Here is a 22,626-nt window from a genome sequence, read left to right as displayed (position 1 = left end):
CTGGTTTTTACCAATCCTTTACTGATGGTGATCACCTTGCTAAAATAAGACTCACATTTGAACATTTCTGAGTTAGCTCATTGTGAGAAACAGCAAGCCTATTTCTAGACCATCTGAGGATACCTGAGGATGCCAGAGGCATTTCTCAGGCAAAATGAAAGCTATGGCACTCATTTCTTGCCTTTAGAGGAATAAGTAAATCTGCAGCTCTTCTTTGGTCGGAACTCAACAGACTGAACCTAGCCACAAGCTTGGTATTTGAATCCATACTTCAGGATAGATGTTGGCATAATTTTGCTAGTCTAAAATGTCAGGGACATAAGCAACCAAAAGAAAAAACGTGGTGATACCCAGTCTAGTCTGAAGAATCCCAGCAGAATTAAATTTAGCCCCTTATCAGTTTAACTGAACATTTTCTGTGGAATGTAAAGAGCACAAAAGTGAGCATTTGTGTATACTTTGATTGCCACCTTCCAAACTGGATCTAGCTGCTAATGGAGTACTGCTATTAAAAATAAAAAGACATCAAATCAAAGGCCATTTCTCCTAATGGGAGCCAAGTCAGTGGTTTTCACCTTGGGAAAGGGTGGAGTGGATTTTGTGCCTACCCAGCAACACGCCCAAAGAAGCCCACAAACATCAGAGACAAGGTTAAGCCAGTTCAGTGTCTGTGTTGAGTGTAGACCCTCCCCTGCTCAGGGAATGTCATTCTTGCTTTCCTGAACTCCGCCTGCAGTATCTAGAGGAAAGCAGGCTCACATTGTCTTCCACTGCTCGCCCCAGGAAACATGATATCATTCTCAAACAAAAGCGGGAAAGCTGACAGATGTATTGAGATGGGTGTGACTACAGCACACACCTCGCTGGTTAGCCCCTGTGGAAAATGCAGTGACTGGCAGCTCATCGGTGCTGGACTGTCTGTGCTCTCCACATTTTTATATCTAATCTCTGCAAATTACTTGTTTCTCCTGTACTTGTGACTTAATGAACATCGTTGCTGTCTGTGTCAAATAGGTTTGACACCATGCAGAAAAACAGGAGGGACAAGAAAAAAAGTTGGAATAGCTGGACTGTCTTTTCTTCTCCTTCATCAGGCTTACAGCACCAGATATTACCTAAAAGTGTAAAGCTGGAACTGATCTGAGGACTAAATAGGTTGAATCCATGTGCAGCTAAACAATCAAGAAACTGAAACCACAGAAGAGGAATTGATAATAACGATATACAGCCTATTACAGCAACTGCTAGATAAGAATATTTCCAAACAGGATTTCAACAGATTAAAAATTTTTTTGGTTTTGTCTGTATTAACCTCTAGCCTTTTATAGATGCCAAAAGTAACATCGCAAACTCCTAATTTTATTGTTAACAGCTGTTAGCATGCTGCTAATCAGTAAGATCTGTGCAAAGCAATTGTGAAGAAAGTTGCATGGAAATGAGGACTTCTGCCTTTTCTTGCTACTTTCTGGGTTTTGTTGCAGGAAAATTTGCAGTTCTACAGCACATAACATTTTTACTGTGGGGTGGACTGGAACAACCTATATATATCTCAATACAATGGTCAAGGGTGAGTTTAGAATCTAAGGTTATCATGTGACTTGTATTTTTCTTTTCCAGACTTTTACAGAAGAAACTGAATAGAAAATCAAAATGAGGATTGTAAAAATCATACTTAAATGTGGAGCAACTTGGAATCTGATGGCAGGACAATCTTTCTCAGGATTCTACATGTGATAGGTTCAGCTATGTATCTCTAACATTAATTCTGAAATTACTGTAAACTAAATTTGAATTAGTATAATATTTCTGTATACCTTTCTACAGATACCTCTTATGATAACTTCTCACTTACTGAACTAATGACATTTGCTGATAATACTATATAAAAATATTTGAAGTGTTTTTAATTAATCTTGTATTTTTTTTCCTTTTTGTTCACAGACTTTCATCTAAATTCCATTTGTGGAAACTTGTCTAAAATCAGATACTGGAATAGCTACACACATCAAGTGTATAGATAGTTCATAAAGTCAGTCACAGAAGAAATTGACGTTTAATCTGTATTTAGAACATATTTCTTAGGGAAAGAAACCAGTGGTTTCAAAGTTATCAGCTGTATGAAAAAATAAGTACCATTAAACAGAAAAAAAACCCTGCTGCAACATGTGTCAACAAACAACTTCAACACTAAAAAGCTGCAGCAGAGGATCCTACATGCAGTTAAATCACCCCCGGTTGCCTGGCCCCAGACCTGCCCTCACTGTGAGAGCTCTGCACAGAGAAGTGGACTCACTGAAACAAGCATGAGTACTTAAATCAGTAAAGGTAAACTCTGGAGTGAAAGGTAGACAGTCAAAGGGTAGGTGCATACTGTGTGAAAAACAAAGAAAGGCATGACAGGTCCACTACAGCTATTAAAGCCAAAGTTTACCTGAAATCAACAGGCTGAATCCATAGAGGACTAGGTGTGCTAGAGGGTCCATGCTTTCCAAAGTATATCCATCCAGTTCTTACAGTTGCTCATGGAGTATCCTTTCCCAGGGGCAGACCTTTAGCAGTTACTCTCGTCCTGCATGGTATGCTGTTTACAAGTCACAGGCAAGAAATCAGAGCACTGGCGCAGGCTGGAACAGTCTCATTGCTGTCTGAGTACAGGGAGTTTAAGTTCCTTTTTCCTGTTTCCTTTGTAGATTAGGATGGGAAAGGCAGGATCTTAAAGGCATTTTTGTATCAGCAGGACTGCAGGGTAGTACAAATCCTGTCCATCCAGCAATACATCAAAACAACTATCTGGAGCTGCTGGAGAAGGAGGGGACTGCTGTTGTACACAGTCAGCAGAATAGGAACAATGATGGCATCCTCCAGTAGATGGGAGAGTGCAAATAAAACATCCTCCACCTAGGTACAGTAGGTGGAAAGTGTTATTATCTCCTTCTTCAAGTCCAGGTCTACTAACTTCTCAGGGTGCTATTGTGTTTCGCCCTATTTATTTAATTCACATGTAAGCTGCTGCAATGCATTTCTGCACACAATAATGAAAATATGAAATAAACAGTAACAAAGCAACCGGCTGAATCCAGTATAGACCAAAACCATCCACAATCCAGCAAACTACCCCCTTAGTTCATGTGTTTTACTGAAAACAATTTTTCTTTACATTTGACAATTGGAAACAGACCGAAAACTTGTTGCAATAATAAATTTCACACAGAGTTATTATGACTTCAGTGGGATTAAAATGCCAGCATCACTAAGGAAGGTTTTGAAACTAGGAAGCCAAAACAAAACACAAAGAAAAATTACAAAGAAAAAGCAGGGAAAAATGAAATAAAGGGAAAGGCAGCACTCAAATATATAAATAGAATTGAAAATAAAGAGCAATCTTATTTACCATTGAACTAAACATGATCCATGGCAATATAACATTTGGAAGTTCTGTAGTCCTGCCAAGATACCAACAGCCAGAATTACTTTTATGGAAGTACAGAAAAAGGAATGTTCAGCATAATTTTGGAAATGGTGTATTGGTTTATCCTATTTTGAATTTTTTCATTTTAGCCTTTGCTTGTAGTGTAGATTTCACAGAGGAAGTCCTTCACACCTATGATCTATTGCTGCTTGGAGAGGAGGGTTACAACCACAGCAAATGGAAAGGCAGCAGCCCAGAGTTCCTTATGTGTGTCCCTCCCATCCCTCCATATAACTGAAAGCCAAACCAAATAAAAATTCATACTGAAAATACTCTTTGGGTGCAAAAACACAGTATGAGGTACAAACACTACTAAAATTCCTTTTTCACCCACAAAGGAGGCAGAATATAAGATATTTATGTGGTTTGGTTTCAGACTAAAAAAACCCACATATATTTTGTCCACTTTAGATTATTGGAGAACATGTACTCTTTTTCTACTCTTAGATGTGAAGCAGCAGTTATTATGCCTTTCCAATTGCACCTTAGCTTTTGTAAGCCTGCAAGTAGAGAGCCCTCCAGTATCAGAATACTTACTGTGTTAGCAGATACTAAGTATTATCTTATTTCCTATCTAGTGGATAACTCTGTTTTGTTGTTCATTTAACCTGTTTATAAGTTGGCCAATCCTTGATTATTTTTTAGTGTCTTTTGATTTGTTGAGGGCTGGGAAGCAGGGAGGAAGTAGAGGGGAGTTAAGCAAATGCAGTCAAGGTTGTGGTTCTTCAGATTGCTATTGTAAGCTTTGACGGGTTTTTAAAGTTTTCACTTAAATCTCACTTTCCTGCTGTAAAGAGGTCACTGGGGAGAAATGCATTGTGTCTCCATTTGAAATATGCCTAAATACAAAGCAGTGTTCCTGATACTGAGTTTGCAGTATGAAAAATGGGCCAGGTGAACTGTTCATTCTTTTTCAAAGAACCAATTTGTGCTTACTGGTCATTTCATCTGCCATGATGACAAAGTAGTTATTTATCTCCAGGACAGTGTGAACATGCAGTATTCCACAAATACAAGGTTTCAAAGGCCTGCTGAAGTCAGAAGAGATGAGACACATAGTAACCCAAGTCAGAATTTGTTTAGGGTACCAGCATCAGCAGGATTGTGTGTTTGATTTCTGTTTCATTACAAAATTTCGTTTTCAAAGAAATAAAGAGTAACATCAATAATTCAGCAAAAAATAAAGTACTCCACTTAGGTATGTTTCTATTTGGAAAGCTTTTAAGTTTAAATACTGCTCCCACTGAAGTCAAAATTAATCATATGATAAACTTTTCCTACTGCAGAATTTAAAGGATTTCAATATTCTGACTCACTATCACTGAACATTAAGTGTCTGCTAGGTCTATCTTTCATATTTTCATCCTTATATTTCGTGAGACTAGAACATAAATATTTTTAAGGTAGGTCATATCAATTTTGTGCCCTGTGAACTAAAAACTGTATGATCTGATCACCCTCCGATTAGTGACTGACACAGAAGTGCAGTAGAATTGTCTGTCCCCACCACCAAACTAGTCATTAACTAATGAGGATACTGAGCCTTAGCCTGCATTCACTATTAATGACCTGAAGAATTCCAAATTTGGCAAATTCAGATTGCTAGTAAAAGAAACTGGGCTAAAAGTAAGGATGGCACAAGGAATAAAATATGGTAGTGAGTTACTCTAACTTTTATTGCATATGGGGCTGTTGACAACCAGGCTGTACAATGAGCATCCTTGCCACACCCTCAGGTAGGTATGTGGCTGTATTTTGGCTCCATAGGCCACACCCTCTTCTTTTCTAAAGGTACTTGGAAAGACTCCAAAAGTTTCAAAAGAGTTCCCCTCAGAAACATCAGTTTTGTTGGTTGTTAACTGCTGATTCAAATACATTCACATCTTAATCTCCTACACCATGGCATGCACAAATTCCAATTAGTTGCAGCAGGGAAACAAATTGTCTTCCAAAGTGTAAATATAACCCTAGCATTAAACATGGCTTTTCATAACTCTCTTTGCTGAAGGCTAATTTTATGATATGTCAAGGGCCCTGAACTCCTGACACCATGCTTTCCTCCTTAGATAAGTGGCACACTTGTCTCAAGGACAACCCGTTCATACATGCTGTACCACATGGAAATATGTGAAGAGGAAAAAGAAACAATGCCGTTGCACTTCTTTAGTCAGATAGATGTGTTAGCAGAAATCACATATTCTCTTGAAGTGTCTGGTTGTATTTTATTTTTTGGAACTAAGCCAAAAAATTACTTTGGCCTTGATGTGATGTTAATATGTGTTTGTAGGAAACTTTAGGAATTATTACTCATCACTGTCAGCTAATGTGAAACAAAAGTTCACAAAAGATGGCGTTCTTCCTCAAACAGATCCTGCTCTCGTCTGCAACAAGGCCTATGCCACTGAGGCCAGCTGTAGCCCCTAAGCCACCTATCTGGGACCACCTTGAAGTGAGAGGCAGAAGTCAGGAGGCTAGGGAGAGGACACGTGCAGCTGCTGCTGTAAGCACTCAGGACTAGCACTGCCCCTACCACTTTAGTGGCAGTAGTAAATGGAGGGAGGTAAAAGTTTCTGGGGTACATGTCATGCAAACATGGATGGGGCAGTGTGGAGGAATGGTGCTATTGAAATGGGTGGTTCTGAGAAACTTAAAGGTGAGGTAGAAAAGGTAACTGTGTTTTTTGCTGCACCTCATTCTGAGGAGGTGCAGTTTCTTTATGCTTTTTCTAGTGCTTCTCCCGTACATGCGTACTTAGAGGGCAATTCAGGGTTGCAAACATAGCTATGATCCATTTCTTTAGCTCAGCATTTTTATTTTCTTTTCTAAATGGAATTTCTCTTGCAGAACATAGCCTGGAAAATGGCTGAGTACTGAACAGTCTACAGAACAGCCTTAGCCAAAGGGAGCTGTTTCTTTCCTGTCTTCCTTGATGCTGAAATAAAGGGGAATTTACTGAATGGAATTAAACTTATTAAAACTATACAGAACTTCTGTATCTGTAAACTCATTGTGAAGGACATTAGGCCATTTGTCTAACATCTATGCTCTGAAAACTTAATACTTTTTGAGTCATGTGTATCCCTCTGAAAAATACTTCATGTATGTTTTAAAATGGCCCGCCTGTTGACAGCAGAATGACAAAAAAAAAAAAAAAAAAAAAAAAAAAAAAAAAAAAAAAGCATCTCTGTTCTGCTACTTTCATTGTAATTTTTTACAATATATTTTGAAGGACAAATGAGTCTGTGTATTTATGTTTAATGGCAACAATTGTATATCCAAATATCTTTAAGATACTGATATTAAATCTCCCCAAATGATGCACAGCAATAATACTATTACTGCTTAAATAAAAGGGCCTGAACAAGGCCAATTTCATATTTTTGAAGTCTGGAGAAATAAAGATTAATTTCATAAGCCTCTTAATGAATGTGATCTTTGAAGATCTGACTATTGTTTCCAAAGACCAGGAAATGGGTCATGTCAACTAGATCTCAGGGGTAGTGTTCTCAGCCATTAGGGTTACCAAAATTCATTCTTAATATCCTGTTTGGAGGATCTACTATCTTCCACTGACTTACTATCACACTGTCAGTATGATTTAGTGGTGCTTTTTAATGGTGATTTTAAACAAGTACAACTTAGTGATAAATTTGCTGTCCACCTGCCTCTTCTTCCAAGTTTGAGATTGGCAATCTTGCAGAAATCTTGGAAATCTGAAGCTTTATTTAGAATTTTGTCTTGCATGCTGTTGATGACTGTTAAAGTCATTGAGGCAACTGATAGTTTCTACTATAGTCACTATTTTATTTTTCTTCCTAATTTTAAGAGGTCCTGAGCCCACCCTTAGATCACAAGTATTCACAGGTAAACTTCAGTTGTATGTTGGAGACAGAGGTCTTGCACCTTACTCATCCTTTGCTGCACAGTAGAAATCTTGGGACTGATACAAAGATACCAGTGCTCAGTGAATCAAGCTCAGCCACTTTAAATGAAGGTAGCTTTCAAGGATTTAGCTCTACAAGAGGAAACAAGAGTGGATAATTTTACATTTCTGGCTCTTTCTCTCTGTCTCTCTTTTTTTTTTTTTTTTTTTTTTTTTTTTTTTTTTTTTTTTTTTTTTTCTATGTGGAACATTTCCTCCCATTTCACACATCTGGCATATTGTCCACTTAGTCCACCTTCCTGAAAGGAGGACCTCTTAAGTGTTGAGTGCAAGTCAGGGCATGAACATTTCTTCCTCTGCTCCAAGATGCTGTCAATCCCAACAAATGATTGATCAAAGCTGGGATTTGAATTCAGATCATCTCTGTAGCAGTGAATGCTTAAAGGCTTCCTTCCTCTTGACTCAGAAAAAAAAGACGACAACTATTTTGTTTGGGAGTAATCCAGTTCCCTTCTGACTGACTGAGCTGCATTTCAGAGCCTTGCTATGCACATACAAGACATGTATCATTTGGTGTTCAGCAGCTATTCACACCTTGAAGGTGTTCAAGCAAGCTCAAATTTTAGGACCTCTTTCAGAATCTGAAGGTTTTCACTCCAATTGCTACATCCACCACACCCATTATCACCATGAGATAGGTTTCCAATGAGCTCACTCAAAGCAAAAACTTTAGGAACAGGTACTGTTTCGGTTTAGATAGACAGGTATCTGCCAGAGAGGGTTGGAGTTTCCCTTGAAATGTAAGCCCCTCCCCCCCTTTTCCAAATTATCTTAAATTTGCAATTAAAAGGTTGTCAGGCAAAGATTTTGGGAATAGGTATAGCACTTCTTTACTAGGGATATAAAAATACAGATGTTGTAGTAGAGAAGAATAAGCAAGCAAACAAACAAACAAGAAATCCTAGAAAAACCCTGACAGAGTCAGAAATACAACCTGACACCCTGTTGGTCAGGGTGTTGGAAGCAGTCCAGAGTAAGTCCTCCTGGAGTGGCAGATGTAGTTCTGTTGGAGTAGAGATGGTCCTGTTGAAAAGAAGGGTCCAGTAAGGGTGAGATGGGTCTGGTCTTCCTCCAGGGATCTGGTAGAAAAAGTGGATACCTAGTGGGACTGTGGCTCCTTTTTATCTAGGTTAAGATGGATTGGCTCCTCCTCCCTGTGTGGAGCAGCTTACAATAGTGCAGTGTAATGTGTCATGTCATTGATGAGCTCTTAATGGTCCATTAGCAGAAGACATTCCCATGAAAGTAGTGAAACAAGAGAGATAAGTAGCACTCCACCATCTGATAAGCGACACTGACTTATTTGGGCAAAGATAAGCAATTCTGCTCCACCCAGATGGAACAGAATAATTTGCTCTTTACAAAACCCATGACAGGTACAAAGGAAGCTTTTAATCTCTTTCTCCTCAAACGAAGACATTCTCATGGCTAGCACCTCTTCATAAGGCCTGCTTTTGCCCTGTATTTTTGTTTTATGCTTACAGCAGGAAAACAGAAGTGTTCTTACAAAGAACTTAGAAACACTTCACTTTGGAAACATCCTTACAATTGTGAAACAGCACATACTAGCACTAAGAGCCATTAACTAAAGCTGTCAGGCAGAAAGAACTCTCAGTGTTCTGCCTTTTTGGAATTGCTCACAGGAATATTGCATCATAGTCTTCTAAGCTCACTAAGAAAATTTTAAAAATAAACTTACTTTGAGAGAAAAACAAGTTTTCTAAAATCACCATGAAAAGTAATGGACGCAAGATGAAGCAGGAAGACCAACAAGAGGATTAACCTTTGCTTGCAGCAAAAATACAGTTTTCCTGGAGATATGATGATATTCCTGAATATATGGGAACAAGGTTGGTGTACTTTCATGCCATCATGAGCTGGGAACAACAGCAGTCATTCCTGCGCTTGTCCTCAAGCAAAAATGACATGGCAGCAACAGACCCTTTGAATGAAGGCTTTGAAATTGAAATACTGCTTTTCATACAGTGTGCCATTGAAGTGGGATGTTGAAGTGACAGTAATTGTCAAACCTAATATCCTAATGCCTCAGTGGTATGTTACTGAAGGGGGACTAGAGGTAAGGGATCTTTTAACAAACTGCATACATGTAATTCCATGGAACTTACTGAGATGCACCCACATGTGTAGAGAGGTAGGTGACTTAGGGCATTGCAAAGTCATTCCCGAGTAGCTTTTTTTTAATGGTGGTAAAGGAGAGGTTTCTGAGTACTGAAAGCCAGAATATGCCACTCCTACCTTCAGGAGAGCAGGAAGACTGATCTATCCAATGACAGACTGGTCAGCCTCATCTCAGTCCCTGAGAAATTTGTGGAGCAACTAAGGCTGGATATGGTTTCCAGACACATGAAGGATGGGAAGTTGATCATGAGCAGAGAGCACAGATTTATGAAGCAGAAACTATGCTTAACCAACCGGATAGCCATCCACAATGAGGCAACTCACTCAACACGTAAGGAGAAAGGTATGAATGCTGTTCACCTCAACATAAACAAGGTGTTTGCCAGAGTTTTCCATTAAATCCCCACAGATAAGCTGACAAAATATGGCTAGATAAGCAGGCTAGGGGCTATGTGGTTAGTGGCCTCAAGTCCAGCTGGAGGCCAGACAGCAGTGGAATACCACAGCCATGGATATGGGGGAAATACTGTTTAACCTTTTCACTGATGACCTGGATGATGGGTCAGAGGTCACTATCAAGGAAGCTTGCAGATGACACAAAGGTGGGAGGAGTGGCTGATATACCATATGGGTGGAGTTCAGAGGGACCTAAACAGGTGAAGTGGGCAGCCAAGAATGTAATGAAGTTCCACACAGATACATCCACAGTTCTGCCCCTGTGGAGGAACAACCCAGGCACCCATGCACACTGAGGGCTGAGTGGCTGGAAAACTGCCTCACTGAGAAGGTCCTTGGGGCCCTTCCTGGTGTACACCAAGATGAACAAGAGCCAACAATGCACAGCAAAACAGGGCAGCAGTATTCTGGGGCAAGTTAGGAAGAGCACAGCCAGGCAGGCTGAGGGAGGTGATAAGTTACTCAGCCCGCTGAGAAAGGTGAGCAGAAGAGATCTCAAATATCTCTACTCAGCAGATGCTGCCAGTTAATTCACGTCCTCTCAGTCTGAAGTCATAGCATAAAATAGAAAAAAGATTGCCTGGGTAGAGAGTGACCTGTGTTACTGAATTAGTCTCCTGATGTACACATAGGAGCTTCAGTGAAAAAAAACATTATCTGGTACTTAAACCATATTGAAAAAGAAAAAAAAAAAGGGAAAAAAAAAAAAAAAGAGTTAAAGAAAAGGTGATTTTCACTGACACTTAAGGGACTACATAAGGGTAGTGAGTCAGCTCACTACTAGGAGTGATTTAATAATCTTCCAGAGGGAGACAAAACACTTGGTGCATAGCTCATCACTCAGAATCCATTCAGTTCTTTTCAGCCATGGGTACTATTGATGCTTTAAGCTTTAGCTTTAGCTTTCGTATTTGCAGATTCTATGTTACCTAGGGATGTAGCTTGGAGCCTCATATTAAGTGTCAGTAAGCTTTCTTCACAGGGTAGGTAGACAAGACAAATTCCTTTTTGCTGAACACCAAGGACAACTCTCAGGCCTGAAAAGCATAAACAATGGTGGACTGAAGGGAGGAACATGAAGGACGGGACCTCACAACCTGAAGCTGTAAGTGGACAATTAAACCCCAAAATGCAAATGGACCAAAACTGATAAAAATGTAAGACCTCGTGACTGGGCAGGTTTTTTGGTGTAGTGTTTTGTAGTGGACTTGAGGTGCAGCCTTGGTCGGGCTTCGGTCCTGTTCAAGGTGGATCCTGGAGGCCTTTCAAAAAATACCTGTTTTATTCTCTATCTCTGTCCAGTCTCCGTTTCAGGTCAGCCTTCTAGCCAACACTATGACTGCTATCAAGGGCTGTAAGGGTGAATTGTTAAGAGAAAGAATAAGTGATGAGATTCTTACACAGAAACAGGTTATCTGAAGATCCTTCAGTAAAACAAGGAAAAGAACAGCATGCTGGAGAAAGGGGTTTCATGTTCTCCAGGGGACACAGCAAAAACCTGTAAACTTTACCATGCAATCTTACAGAATCACTACCAAGGAATAAAATCTTTCCCTGCCCTGAGAAAAAGCAAAGACAAAGCAGACTGTTCATACAGTCTGCAGCTTTTTTCCATTGTTCATTACAATATGTTATTCTAGTACAAGTAGAATTCAGGCGGTGATCTCTCTGGCAGATGATTTGATTGGTGAGAGACTGCATCACCACAAATAATAAGCTTTCTCTGGAATAGTCGAAACTCCGACAGGAAGGAAGAGACTTTAGTGGGAATTTCCCCTAGATAACAGTCCTTAGTTTATAGAAATCCTCTTCCATTATCTCTAAATATTCTAAATATATAGAGCAACACCATTTAGTGTGCTGAATTAGCAAACACAATGCTTTCTGCACAAATCTTCAGTATTTTTAGCTTACAGATTTATTTATACTCAAAATTACAATCATAGATTTGAGGAAATTTACTGACAAAAATACAGAACTATTTTAATGGACTCAGAACACTTCATAATAATTTCTCTACTCCAATTTCATGAAGCGAGGTGCATAGTCTACCTATTTTCTTGAAAACTTTTCTAAGAGACCAGAACAACTATAAATCCAGATCCCACTGCTTTTTACTAGTTCCTTTCTACAAGGCTGGTTTACTGTTCAGCTAAGATTTCTATCTATATTCAACTATACTTTTTCTATTTGATTAGGACTAGCTTACAATATACTAGGTAAAAGAAATGATCCAATAAGCAGTTTATAAATACATTACATGTAGAATGTAAGACAATATATATAAATGGAAATTCTTTTTTAATCTAAACATTTTCTGATATTTCTGTATCATAAAGCACATTGTTAATTTCTATATTCCTGTTTTTGCTCAATGTTGAAACTCTTTCTTGTGGATTTTTGTCAGAGGTTCCATATGACGCTGCCGCTTGAAACTGGAGGGAAAAAACCACTGGAGAAAATACAAATAATTTCTTCTGCTATTTCTTTTACTAGTGAATACTACAGCAGTAAAATGCTCCACAATGAATCAGTGTTAGATATGTTTCACTACTTTTTATCAGTTTCCTCTTTATAATTGCATCTTAAAAAAGAAGGAAGTTAATTCTCCATTGGGAAATGAAAATTTGCTGTCATTTGCTTTTATTCTAAGATTTCACACTATTAAGCATTTTTCACTTTAAAAAAATGCTTATCATCCTTAGATGCTTTCCTTAGTTGGTATAAATTGCTATCTGTATAGGTATGCCGATATTACCATTTATCTTATTATACACTCAATTTAAGATAATGCATATGACAGCCTGCCAAGCAGTCCTATTCTGTTTGGCAGGGGTAGGACTACAAGACAATTAGAAATTCAGTGTCTAAAGCAGACTAAAATTTCACATTTGAGATGCAATCCAGCAATGGGCCTCAGTAACTCAATGGGTAGTATTTCCTTTTTGTTTCTAAAATTCAGATATTTATTTCCAAAAATTTTAAACAATGCAAAAAGAGGGATAGTATTAAAACCTGTAACTTCTAATAACCTGGAAAAATAATTTTAAGAATATCTGTCACCCTAGTGGTGGAATGAATGATCTCAGTAGTCCAGCTTTCCACAGGGCCTTTGCACATCACTCATTGTTGGTCTACTCCGGCAGGAAGGAAATGTCTGTGTTCAGTTCTTGGTGTTCTGTAAAGCTTCTATGAGAGCTTTGTTGTATTCTTTGATCAGCTTTCTCGAATTCTTCATTATTGGCTGGTAGTCACTCTCTTGAATTTTTGCCGCGATGACTGATTAAAACAATTGAGGAAACAAACTGCCAGTATAAATATGAGCATAATCACAGATCACAAGGGAACCACAACACCATACATCTCCTTCTGTGAAAACTGCCAAGGGATGAAAATAGTGGAAAAAACTCAGACCAGGGCTAAAAGATTTATACTTATTTACTAACTTTACTTATTTACTAGTTGCCATGTCATGACAAGCACTGTAGAAAAAGGAAGTGATTACATTCCTGAATAATAATTTCTGTTTAAATATATATATATATATACACACATAGGCAATAAGTCCCTCATGAAGGACTCTGCCTATTGTCACATTGCAAAGCAAACCATTTCAAGGCACTCAGTTATGTACAGCCATACAGTCTGGCTACAAAAGTCCCAGTCCAAGAAAGCAATCCCTCTCCAGTAGCCTAAGCAGACATAAGTAGTCTCTGTAAGGGCCTGCCCTTGGATAGGCAATATTTTACACCAAGTTAGGAGATACTTTAATATCCAGATCAACTTTTTTCTCTTGAAGTCTTTTCTGTTAAGAAAAATTGTATTTAAAAGTATTGCCTTAAAATATTTCTGTAGAGCCTCCTTCAAAGAGGAGGTAGCTCCAAATACATTATACTGCCTAAGACCTTTTCCAGATATTTTTCTAAGAATTAGAGCACTTACCAGGTTTCAGAAATGGGATATTTTGTGTTTGCAGAAAAAAACATTATACATTTACATATACGTATATGCATTAATTACTAAATAATTATCATCATCAGTATTATTTCTGTGATGGCTAGGCTATCACAGAATTGCCTAAAATATATTCCTATGCCATTTTCTGAGACATGAAGGAATGTTCATTGTCCAACACTCTACACTAGATGGTGGGGTCTAGTTTTGATGTTACCTTTACCAGTTACATTTGTACTGTAATCACGTAACAGTGATTTTGTGCATCTTAGAGATTTCCGATTTTTTAAATAAAAAAATAGTTCTTAAATAAGTTTTAAAGGAGTAATTTTATTGCAGAGAATTCATTGTCCCTAGAATATAAAACAAGAGCACAGCCTAGTCCTATTCAGATCTTTATCATAACTAAGGAGAAAAATAGAAAAATAGTACCAGATGAGAAGAACCATCAATTCCAATTAAAGCAAACTTCAGTGCTTTTCCTAATTTCAAAAACTATCATATGAAAGCCATTTGCAAATCAGCAAGCAACCATTTTGCTGATATGATTACTGGAATACAACTTGTTAATTTGAATCCCATAAAGAGAGAGCTACAAGACAGTTCCCCCACCCCAGCATGTTTCCAAACAATGCTACACTGGCAGATTAATCTCAGATAAGACCGGAGAGATGTGAAGATGAACTTTGTATGAAATCTAGTGGCCAACCTGAGAAAGAAGGAAAAATTCCAGGCTGCAAGACATAGCTTATGCTTTAGGACCCTTTCTTTAAACCTATTTCAGACAACACATGAAAGTATCTACCAGCTAACCAGATATTTGCAAAGGATTGCCTTTCCCCTCCTCCCCTGTCTTCTGCAGCCCATTCCATCCTGTCTTATTCTAGTGGAGGAAACAGACTTCTTCCTCAATTAATACAGTGTATGAATTTGACTCTTACTTCTTAAAGAAAAGGATACACTCCTTCATCATAAAGTTATTTTGCTCAAGGTGCTGCCACTTCCTCTCCAAATTTGTAAGCTGAAAACACAAAACCACAAAAAGAGCCAAAAATGAAAACAGTAATAATTACACACATATTTTACACAAATAAATTTGTTTCAGTACCTTATACTCTATCAACTGGTGAGATCAAAGTTATTTCACATAAAAAACACAGAAGTGAGAAACAATGGCAAAATGTTTTTAAAACTGCTGATGATTAATATCATATATATAATCATATATCATTTAGCACTGCATATATAATTTAGTACTTCATAATCCAGCTGTATAAAAGCACTGCATGCAACTACAGTGACATGAAAAAAAAATCAGATGAGAATTCAAGACTTGTCCTATAAGGAAGTTAACAGGCAAGTCAGAAGTAAAAAAGTGAACAATTCAGGGAGATAGTAACTCTCATCATGCTTCTTATCGTTTAGATGGATCTCTTCTTAGAATCAGTAAGTAAGATCTAAAATCACCAAAGATCCAATATTTCCTGACTGTCTTGGACTTTGCACTACACAGAAGAAACTTCCTTACTTCCATAGTTAAGTTTCCTGTCTGATGCCAGAAGTTGTGATAAGAACAGAGCTGCAGCAAGAAGATTGTAGGACTGTGGGTTCAGCTCTGGCACTTCTTCAGTACTTTTCAGCATCAACAGGAAACTAATGTGGACATTATATTGATGGCTGCTTCCTTACAATACAATTTTATATTTGTTTTTCTGATGCTACTGTTCAAGGCTCTGCATTTCAAGATATGAAGATGTTATTTTTAAAAGTAAAACTGAAAATCATTCTGAGACTAAACTTTAAGTGGAAACTAAGGTAATAAATAAGGAAAACATTGCAGTATTTTACTTTGAAGCTTACTTTTAAGATGGAAGACATGAAAATAGTTTCTGTATAACTCAAACCTTAACAGCAAAGAATCAGTTATCTACTGTACTAGTTTGCAGCAAACAAGGCAACCATTTGTTTCCAAGACTAGGTATTTCTGACCAATTAGAATTTTTATTGTCCTCTTGGTAGACACTTCACACAATGCAGCCAGTAAAGGAGCTGGGAACTGAAATACTATCTTGCACACAGAAAAGGAAAGATTCAGTGTATTTTTATAGTAACTGCTTGAAGACCAGTTGACCTCTTGCAAAGTTGTCCAAGTCCTCCACATTCATGAACACTATCTGCACTTCAAAATGTTTAATGAATGTCAAATAATCAGTTATTATAAGACGTACCTTAATTCACTCTCCTTTTTTTACAGTCAGGACATAAAAAGTAAAGAAACAAATCCTTTTCACACACACAAAAACAGAACTGCCACAGTTTAATGAACTGAAGAAGTGCCGTACGACTACTATTTTATATAAAATGTTAAGCCTCATTATGAAAGTATCTTAACACTGTTTGGGTATGCCTTTCTAATTTACCTAAACTTTAGAATTTTATCTTGGCAAAAAAAGATTCACAGTACCTGAAGTCTTCCACCTTTGGCATGTAGCTTTGAGGATTTATATCCTCACCTTAGAATGATTATAATAATCCTAATGCTACAAATGGATACATATGTCTCAGACAGAGCTACGCCTTCTCATCTGCTCCACAACTTTCATTTCAGAAGAAAGTCAACTTAGACATGTACAATATGACCTTCAGCTTTTAACTGCATTAGAAAAAATAATTATTCTAAAGGAAAAACATCCCAACAACTTCAATCAATAAAAAACAGTGAAATGTATTAAAAAATCAGTTTCCCTTTCCACTTTATTTTAAGGTTATCTATTTTTCTTCTGTGCATTCAAACATATATGCCAGAAAGGTTCTGTTGCCAAAATGAGAGCAATTTATGTGTGTTTAAAATGAAAGAATAGAAGCAGCTCAAGAGGTTATAAACATCTTCTTTCCTGATTCACTTTGGAAATCTAAACTTACATATACGCCAAAGCTGTTTAAATGTGAACAGACCCTAAAACTTCAGTGGCCTGCAAAGACCAGAAGAATTGGAAAAAGGAAAATGGAATTAATAGCACAGATTTAAAGAAAAACATTATCACCACACCTTTAAAAGCAAGGGGGATTTTAGCTGATTAGTAGCAAATTTTTGTTTCCCCTGCAGTTTCTTTCTAAGTTTGTCCTCAAACTACTTAAGCAAAGGAAGGGCAGAAGGTAGAGAGTTGTGAGCAAGATTAACACAAACATTTAAACAAAGGATTCACATAACTTTTAGCGCAGAATTCAAAGCTTACAAGCCATTTGTTGGCACAATATTAACTTTTGTTTGAAAATGGCAAATACAGCTACATACTTACAACATGACTTAGAAAACTCACTGAGAAGGAATAAACAGATTCTGTCTGCACAATGTTTCACATGTATGAGAAAACCAAAACCAAGAAAGAAACAAATTAAGGAATAATATATAACTTGACCTATACCTGAGAATGGGTCTCATTTTCTTGCAGCTCTTTTTTTAGTGTCTCATACTCTGTATTCAAATGCTCCATTATTTTCTTAAAAGCACAGCTGCGTTTTGTTAATCTTTCTTTGTCATCCTGGAGTTTCTAGTTAGGAAAAAACCCAACACAAACTGATTAATGGATGAGTTCATTTGCTGTAGGCTTCAGGCACACTACTTCAATTTACCTTTCAAGATGCTCATGTTTTTCCTTTTAGAACAAGACCACATGCATATGCAGAAAGAACTCATAGGCTTTTCTCTAGCACTGCATGCTCCATCCCAAAAATAATAATCAATGATTATGACCAAGTTGTATGCTTAGGCAATACTGTATGAGGACCAGTGGGAATGCTGTTATTAAGAATTTGCAGGAAATTCTCTTTTGCTTGTGTTCTGTGTTAGATTGCTAAATTCAAAGCTATGGGTAGTCATAAATTACGTAAGAGTTCAGCTGAATCACTAAAATAGAATGGGGAGATTTTGTGGAAAGACATTATCAAAAGATATCCAGCTGAATATCTGCTATATCTACCCAGTAAGTCACACATACAAGCAAAATAGTATTTGGATTCATTGCACTGATGAGCAATCCTGTTTTTCAGGTGTCAGGAGTGACTGTCAATCACAAAACTGGATTCCCCTCCACTAGCTATTCAAAAGCACACCCTTTGTTTCATCCCTTTCATTACCTTTTTCTTTTCTTCTCCTGATGCTTTCAGAGCTGGCAAATTATTGTAGATCTCCAACTCTGCTTTTGTCTGTTCAATTTTGTCTTTAAGAGAAGCCAGTTCACCAACCATCTTGCCTTCCAACAGTTCCATCTTCTGTAGGTCCATCTGCAGTTTTTGACTCTCTAGATCACCAGACACACAATCTCTAATTAACAGTACTTTTTGTTTCAAAGTACACAGCCTGTTACATAAAGATTTATGCTATATTTAACCAATATGAACAGCTCCTAAATATACTTCTGATTTTTTTTTTATGGGATCTGCTAATGTGAAGGAAGTAAAAAATTTGATCTTCACAACCATGCCACAAGTCAGACTCATACACTATAATTACTGTATTATAATCCAAAAGTGAAGAGTAATGAAAATGTGATGATCTTCTGTATCATAGTGTTTCTATTTCTAATGTTTATAGCACCACACAATTAATTATAGCACCACAGTCTTAAAGCAGTGGTGATAACTTACAAAAGGTTTATTGCAATGATGCAGATAAATCGAAGAATAATTTTTTTAGCTTTTTAGCATCATGCAATTTTTATTTGTGCTGCTTGAATATGGACAAGGTTTAATTTTAGGACAATAAATAGCCAAATTTGCTTTAAACATTTGCTTTGTACAGGAAAACACTTCCACACATCCACAGAGAAGAAGTACCACAAATGTCAATCATCAACAATGTACAGTGTTTACTTCTGAGACTCCATTAAAAAATAATAGAGTTACAGGTTATTAAAGGAATTAGAACTGTGGGTAGATTCTGACATAAAGAGGACTGTACAGACTGAAACTGTCCAGACACAGACATGCGAGAGAAGGAACAATACAGATACACAAAGTAATAAAAATGCTTTGTCTCAGTCTTGGACTAGGTTACCTACCCGGAGTGGGGAAGGACTAGATGTTGGCTAGACTTAGTTTGGATGGTTTTGCGACCTGATCTGTCACTGCATTTCATTCATGTTCCTGAGCATTTAACACATAGCTACATCTTCTTAAGTTTCAGATCTATGTCTAAGTCAGAAGAACAGTACAGATAATGCAGTTTTCGTACGACATTCCAAGTATCAGGCAACATGGACTACTGGGAGGGATGAGACTACACAAAAACCCTTTTCTTGGCATAAGTTTGCATCTTGAGATTTGTGCTGATCTGCTGAAAAAAGGACAGAAAATTTCCTCCCTAACTTAACCAAGGCAGTATAAATCTTTAAGGCAGAAGAAAATAGATGTCTCCATGTGACAAAAGGAGAGTTGACTTTTCCAAAAATGATGGGGATAGTTTTGTCAGTGGACTTACATGGGAAAATCTCACCAGATCAAAACACTCTTGGAGCAAGATTTTGCTACTCATCTATCTGCTTGCATATTTATATAATAGATTTATATTTCAGAGTGAAATACTTGCTTTTATCAACATTTCTGGCTTATTACATGAAAGAGCACTTTCATGGTATCTTTAGGAACCTCAAAAAAAAGACAGACCAAGATTTTTGTGTACCATTTGCAATTATCCCGAGAAAAGCTGATCCATAAGGTAAGATTGAAAGTATGTGCAAGAAGTATTTATATAAATATGACAAATTCCCATGCAGATTAAAAGAAGGATTTTAAATTAAAATATTTTTGATTGTTTTGCATGTAAGTAATTCACAGTCTGTCTTCCACTGAAAAGGACTTAAGAAAACACTTCCACTGTGTCTACAATATTTCATAATTGCTCAGAGTTTCACAATGAAGTTTTTGGTGCTGTTCAATGACAGACTGTAAACCACAACTGAACAGATCACAGCTTTACTTCTCTTGTCTCTACAGCACTGTGGTTTAAAGACAAATGCTTAAGGACATCAATAAATGAGAGTTTTAGATCACAAACAGTAAAAAATAAAATTATTAAATAAATTCAAATTGGGGAGAAATAGTAGGAAACAACTATAGATGTTCATGAGGATTTACTTAGACTTTATCACAGCATTTTTGCTTTTTTTATAGCTGTTCTAATATCTGTACTTTGTTATATTAAAATTATACATAGTTGACCAGTTTGAATTTATTTTACATGTAAAGAGTAGTACCAACCTAAATGCCAAAAAGGCAAAAAATTCCCTGGATGGTTCTGTCTAACACAACTACAATGAGACTGCAATGGATATTCCGATCCATTCACACTTTCTGGAGAAAATGAAAAAAACTGGAATGGCAAACTTATCCAGCAGCAGACTCAATGAAAAAACCTCAAAACTGAAAAAAACTCAAAATTCCTCTATGGGAAGAGACAGGAAGAGGATGCAGCCCAGTTCCTTCTGATAGGCCATGAAGTTGCAGCATCTAGCACACAGTGTGTACACAGTGGCAAATACTCAGAACAAACTACAGTGACCCAGGGAAATGTTTTTGGGAAACTATGCCATCAGCACATTTGTTTACCCTTCATGGTTTCCTTTCCTTTTTAATTTTTAAAGGGTTCTGTTGGTGGACTTTTTATATCTTTGTTATTGCACAAAAATATGGAAATCCAGATTTTAATCATAACAAAAGAATCCTGAAGATGACTGTATATGAGCTATAATTCAAAGGTTAGAAGGAACTTCGACTGTGCCAACTGAGCATCCACTGTAGTTCTGAAAGAATCTTAAGTTATTTGCTATACTATCTGAATCCCAGCTGTCAGACATTTACTTAGGAATAATTTAAATTGTCTACTGAAAATAATGTATTGTAACTTCCTCCTCTTCCCCTTGCAGAGAAAGAATTTTTTCTTTCAGGAAGGCCTCTATAGCACTACATGCTCCCAAAACATCTTTATGCTGTAAAAAAGTCAGAAATAATGCCTTTATGGAAGAACAAAAAGTCATATTTGAACTTATTTAATGAAAGGCCCAGAAATTTAAACTACACTACAACTGCAAAATGAGTATTTGCAGACAGGCAAACATTACGTGGTCAAACACACAACAGAAAATCAATTTCTCTAACATTTTGTGCCAAACAACTTCTTATTTGCTCAAAACTAGTTTGAATGGCTGGCTCCTATTTTTAAAATTACTATGAAGTACAACATGCAACATCTTTCTAACAAAGTGATTTATCATCCTTAGTTCCTGCCCCTTCCTTTCAGCCAAACAAACAAGGAAAGATTTGCTGAACCAATAATGATATTGGCAAAGACATAGAATTGTGAGGACAATTCTATCATAAACAGTGTAAATAAAGCACTTGAGAGATGCTTGTTATGGGAATGAAAGAAAACTACTGTCGGCTTTTTGAAATTAAAGAGAACAACTTCAAGATGCTAATAAATATTTGACTGTATTGAAAATAAGTCAAAGTAAGTATTCACTCTGAAGAACTGAAGGGATTTGAGAGCTATTCACTGTTGTGGTCAGTTAATTGCCTGAGATACATATCCCTTTGGAAAAGCATAAACCATAAGTAAGTGATACTAAGAACTAAGATACTAATAACTAAGTAAAACTAAGATACTAAGAACTACATTTACAAATAATACATGGTTAGATAGCTGTGGAAGACTCTGTTTCAGTTTATTAAACACAGTATCAAGATCATGACAGACCTTATTTTGAGGTATTAGTAAAATCAAATTCTAGCTCAATTCAACCCCTGTATTGAAATACACTTGTTTAATATTTATCTGTGCAAGGAAGATGATCATTTAGTGATAACAGTAAGGTAAATATAAATACTTATTATAAATACATAGTATAGAATATCTAATACATATAAATAAATGTAACAAATAGAAATAAATGAAGGAAAATGAATAACTTGTAATCCACAAGCATTTCATTTTGTGAACTTACCACTGTATTTTGGTATTTGGAGATCACTTGATATCTACTATTTGGAAATCTTCTGATATCAGTGTAACAATGCAGGTAGTCTTTATTATTTTAAGGAATTAGAAAATCTGCTGCTGATCTCACCTGTAATCAGATTCTTAGCAGTGCTCTGTGATTTCTGCATTTCATTTGATTTGAAAGTGAGGTCTTCCTGCATAATCTTCAGCTCTTGATTAGTAACAGATGAGATTTGTTTCATGTGATTCAGATTCTGTGTGTTACCAAAAACAATGATAAGAACGTGCTGTATTTTTGAAACAACAACTAGTAACTGGACAAGTTTTCTTAAGAAACTCTCCTGACCACAACTTACTTTCTGCCAGCTTCTGACAAAAGATGTATTGACAGGCCAGCACAGATGAAATAAAAATGCAGCAAATATCAGGTGTGGTGTCATATAGGTCTGTTATAAAGTGACAGTGCCTAAAATATACCTTATGGTATACTATATTGAAAGAGGTAGGAGACAATAAAAATAATCATAGAATCAAAATACTACTCAGAAGAAAGGTTTCTATAACATAAAAAAATCCATGGGATTAAAAAACATTAAATAATACAAGTTTTGAGAGTGAAAAAAACGACAGACGGCAACTGGGAACAGTTTCTGAACTCTTGCATTATTC

At 36.9% G+C, this 22,626-nt stretch overlaps 2 protein-coding genes across 5 annotated transcripts in view; both read right to left on the bottom strand.

Moving 5' to 3' along the window:
- TEK (TEK receptor tyrosine kinase) overlaps window positions 1–2,586 on the bottom strand; it is a 44,970-nt gene extending 42,384 nt beyond the window's left edge. For all 3 annotated transcript variants that reach the window (XM_066181463.1, XM_066181464.1, XM_066181465.1), the window contains exon 1: window positions 2,432–2,586. In XM_066181463.1, coding sequence (XP_066037560.1) covers window positions 2,432–2,483 — 52 coding nt within the window. In that variant the 5' untranslated portion in view covers window positions 2,484–2,586. The remainder of the gene's footprint in view (window positions 1–2,431) is intronic.
- Window positions 2,587–11,921: 9,335 nt separating this feature from the next.
- IFT74 (intraflagellar transport 74) overlaps window positions 11,922–22,626 on the bottom strand; it is a 37,159-nt gene continuing 26,454 nt past the window's right edge. For both annotated transcript variants that reach the window (XM_066181461.1, XM_066181460.1), the window contains exons 16-20: window positions 22,085–22,211; window positions 18,099–18,262; window positions 17,387–17,512; window positions 14,922–14,982; window positions 11,922–13,286 (exon numbers count right to left, since the gene is read on the bottom strand). In XM_066181461.1, the coding sequence (XP_066037558.1) occupies window positions 13,171–13,286; window positions 14,922–14,982; window positions 17,387–17,512; window positions 18,099–18,262; window positions 22,085–22,211 (594 nt within the window). In that variant the 3' untranslated portion in view covers window positions 11,922–13,170. The remainder of the gene's footprint in view (window positions 13,287–14,921; window positions 14,983–17,386; window positions 17,513–18,098; window positions 18,263–22,084; window positions 22,212–22,626) is intronic.

Source organism: Chamaea fasciata, unplaced genomic scaffold, assembly GCF_029207755.1.
Source record: "Chamaea fasciata isolate MVZ Bird 193981 ecotype frontalis unplaced genomic scaffold, bChaFas1.0.hap1 SCAF_4, whole genome shotgun sequence".
Lineage (NCBI taxonomy): Eukaryota > Metazoa > Chordata > Aves > Passeriformes > Sylviidae > Chamaea > Chamaea fasciata.
Note: the sequence above shows the minus strand (reverse complement) of the source record. Positions and strands in the feature narration are given on the sequence as shown.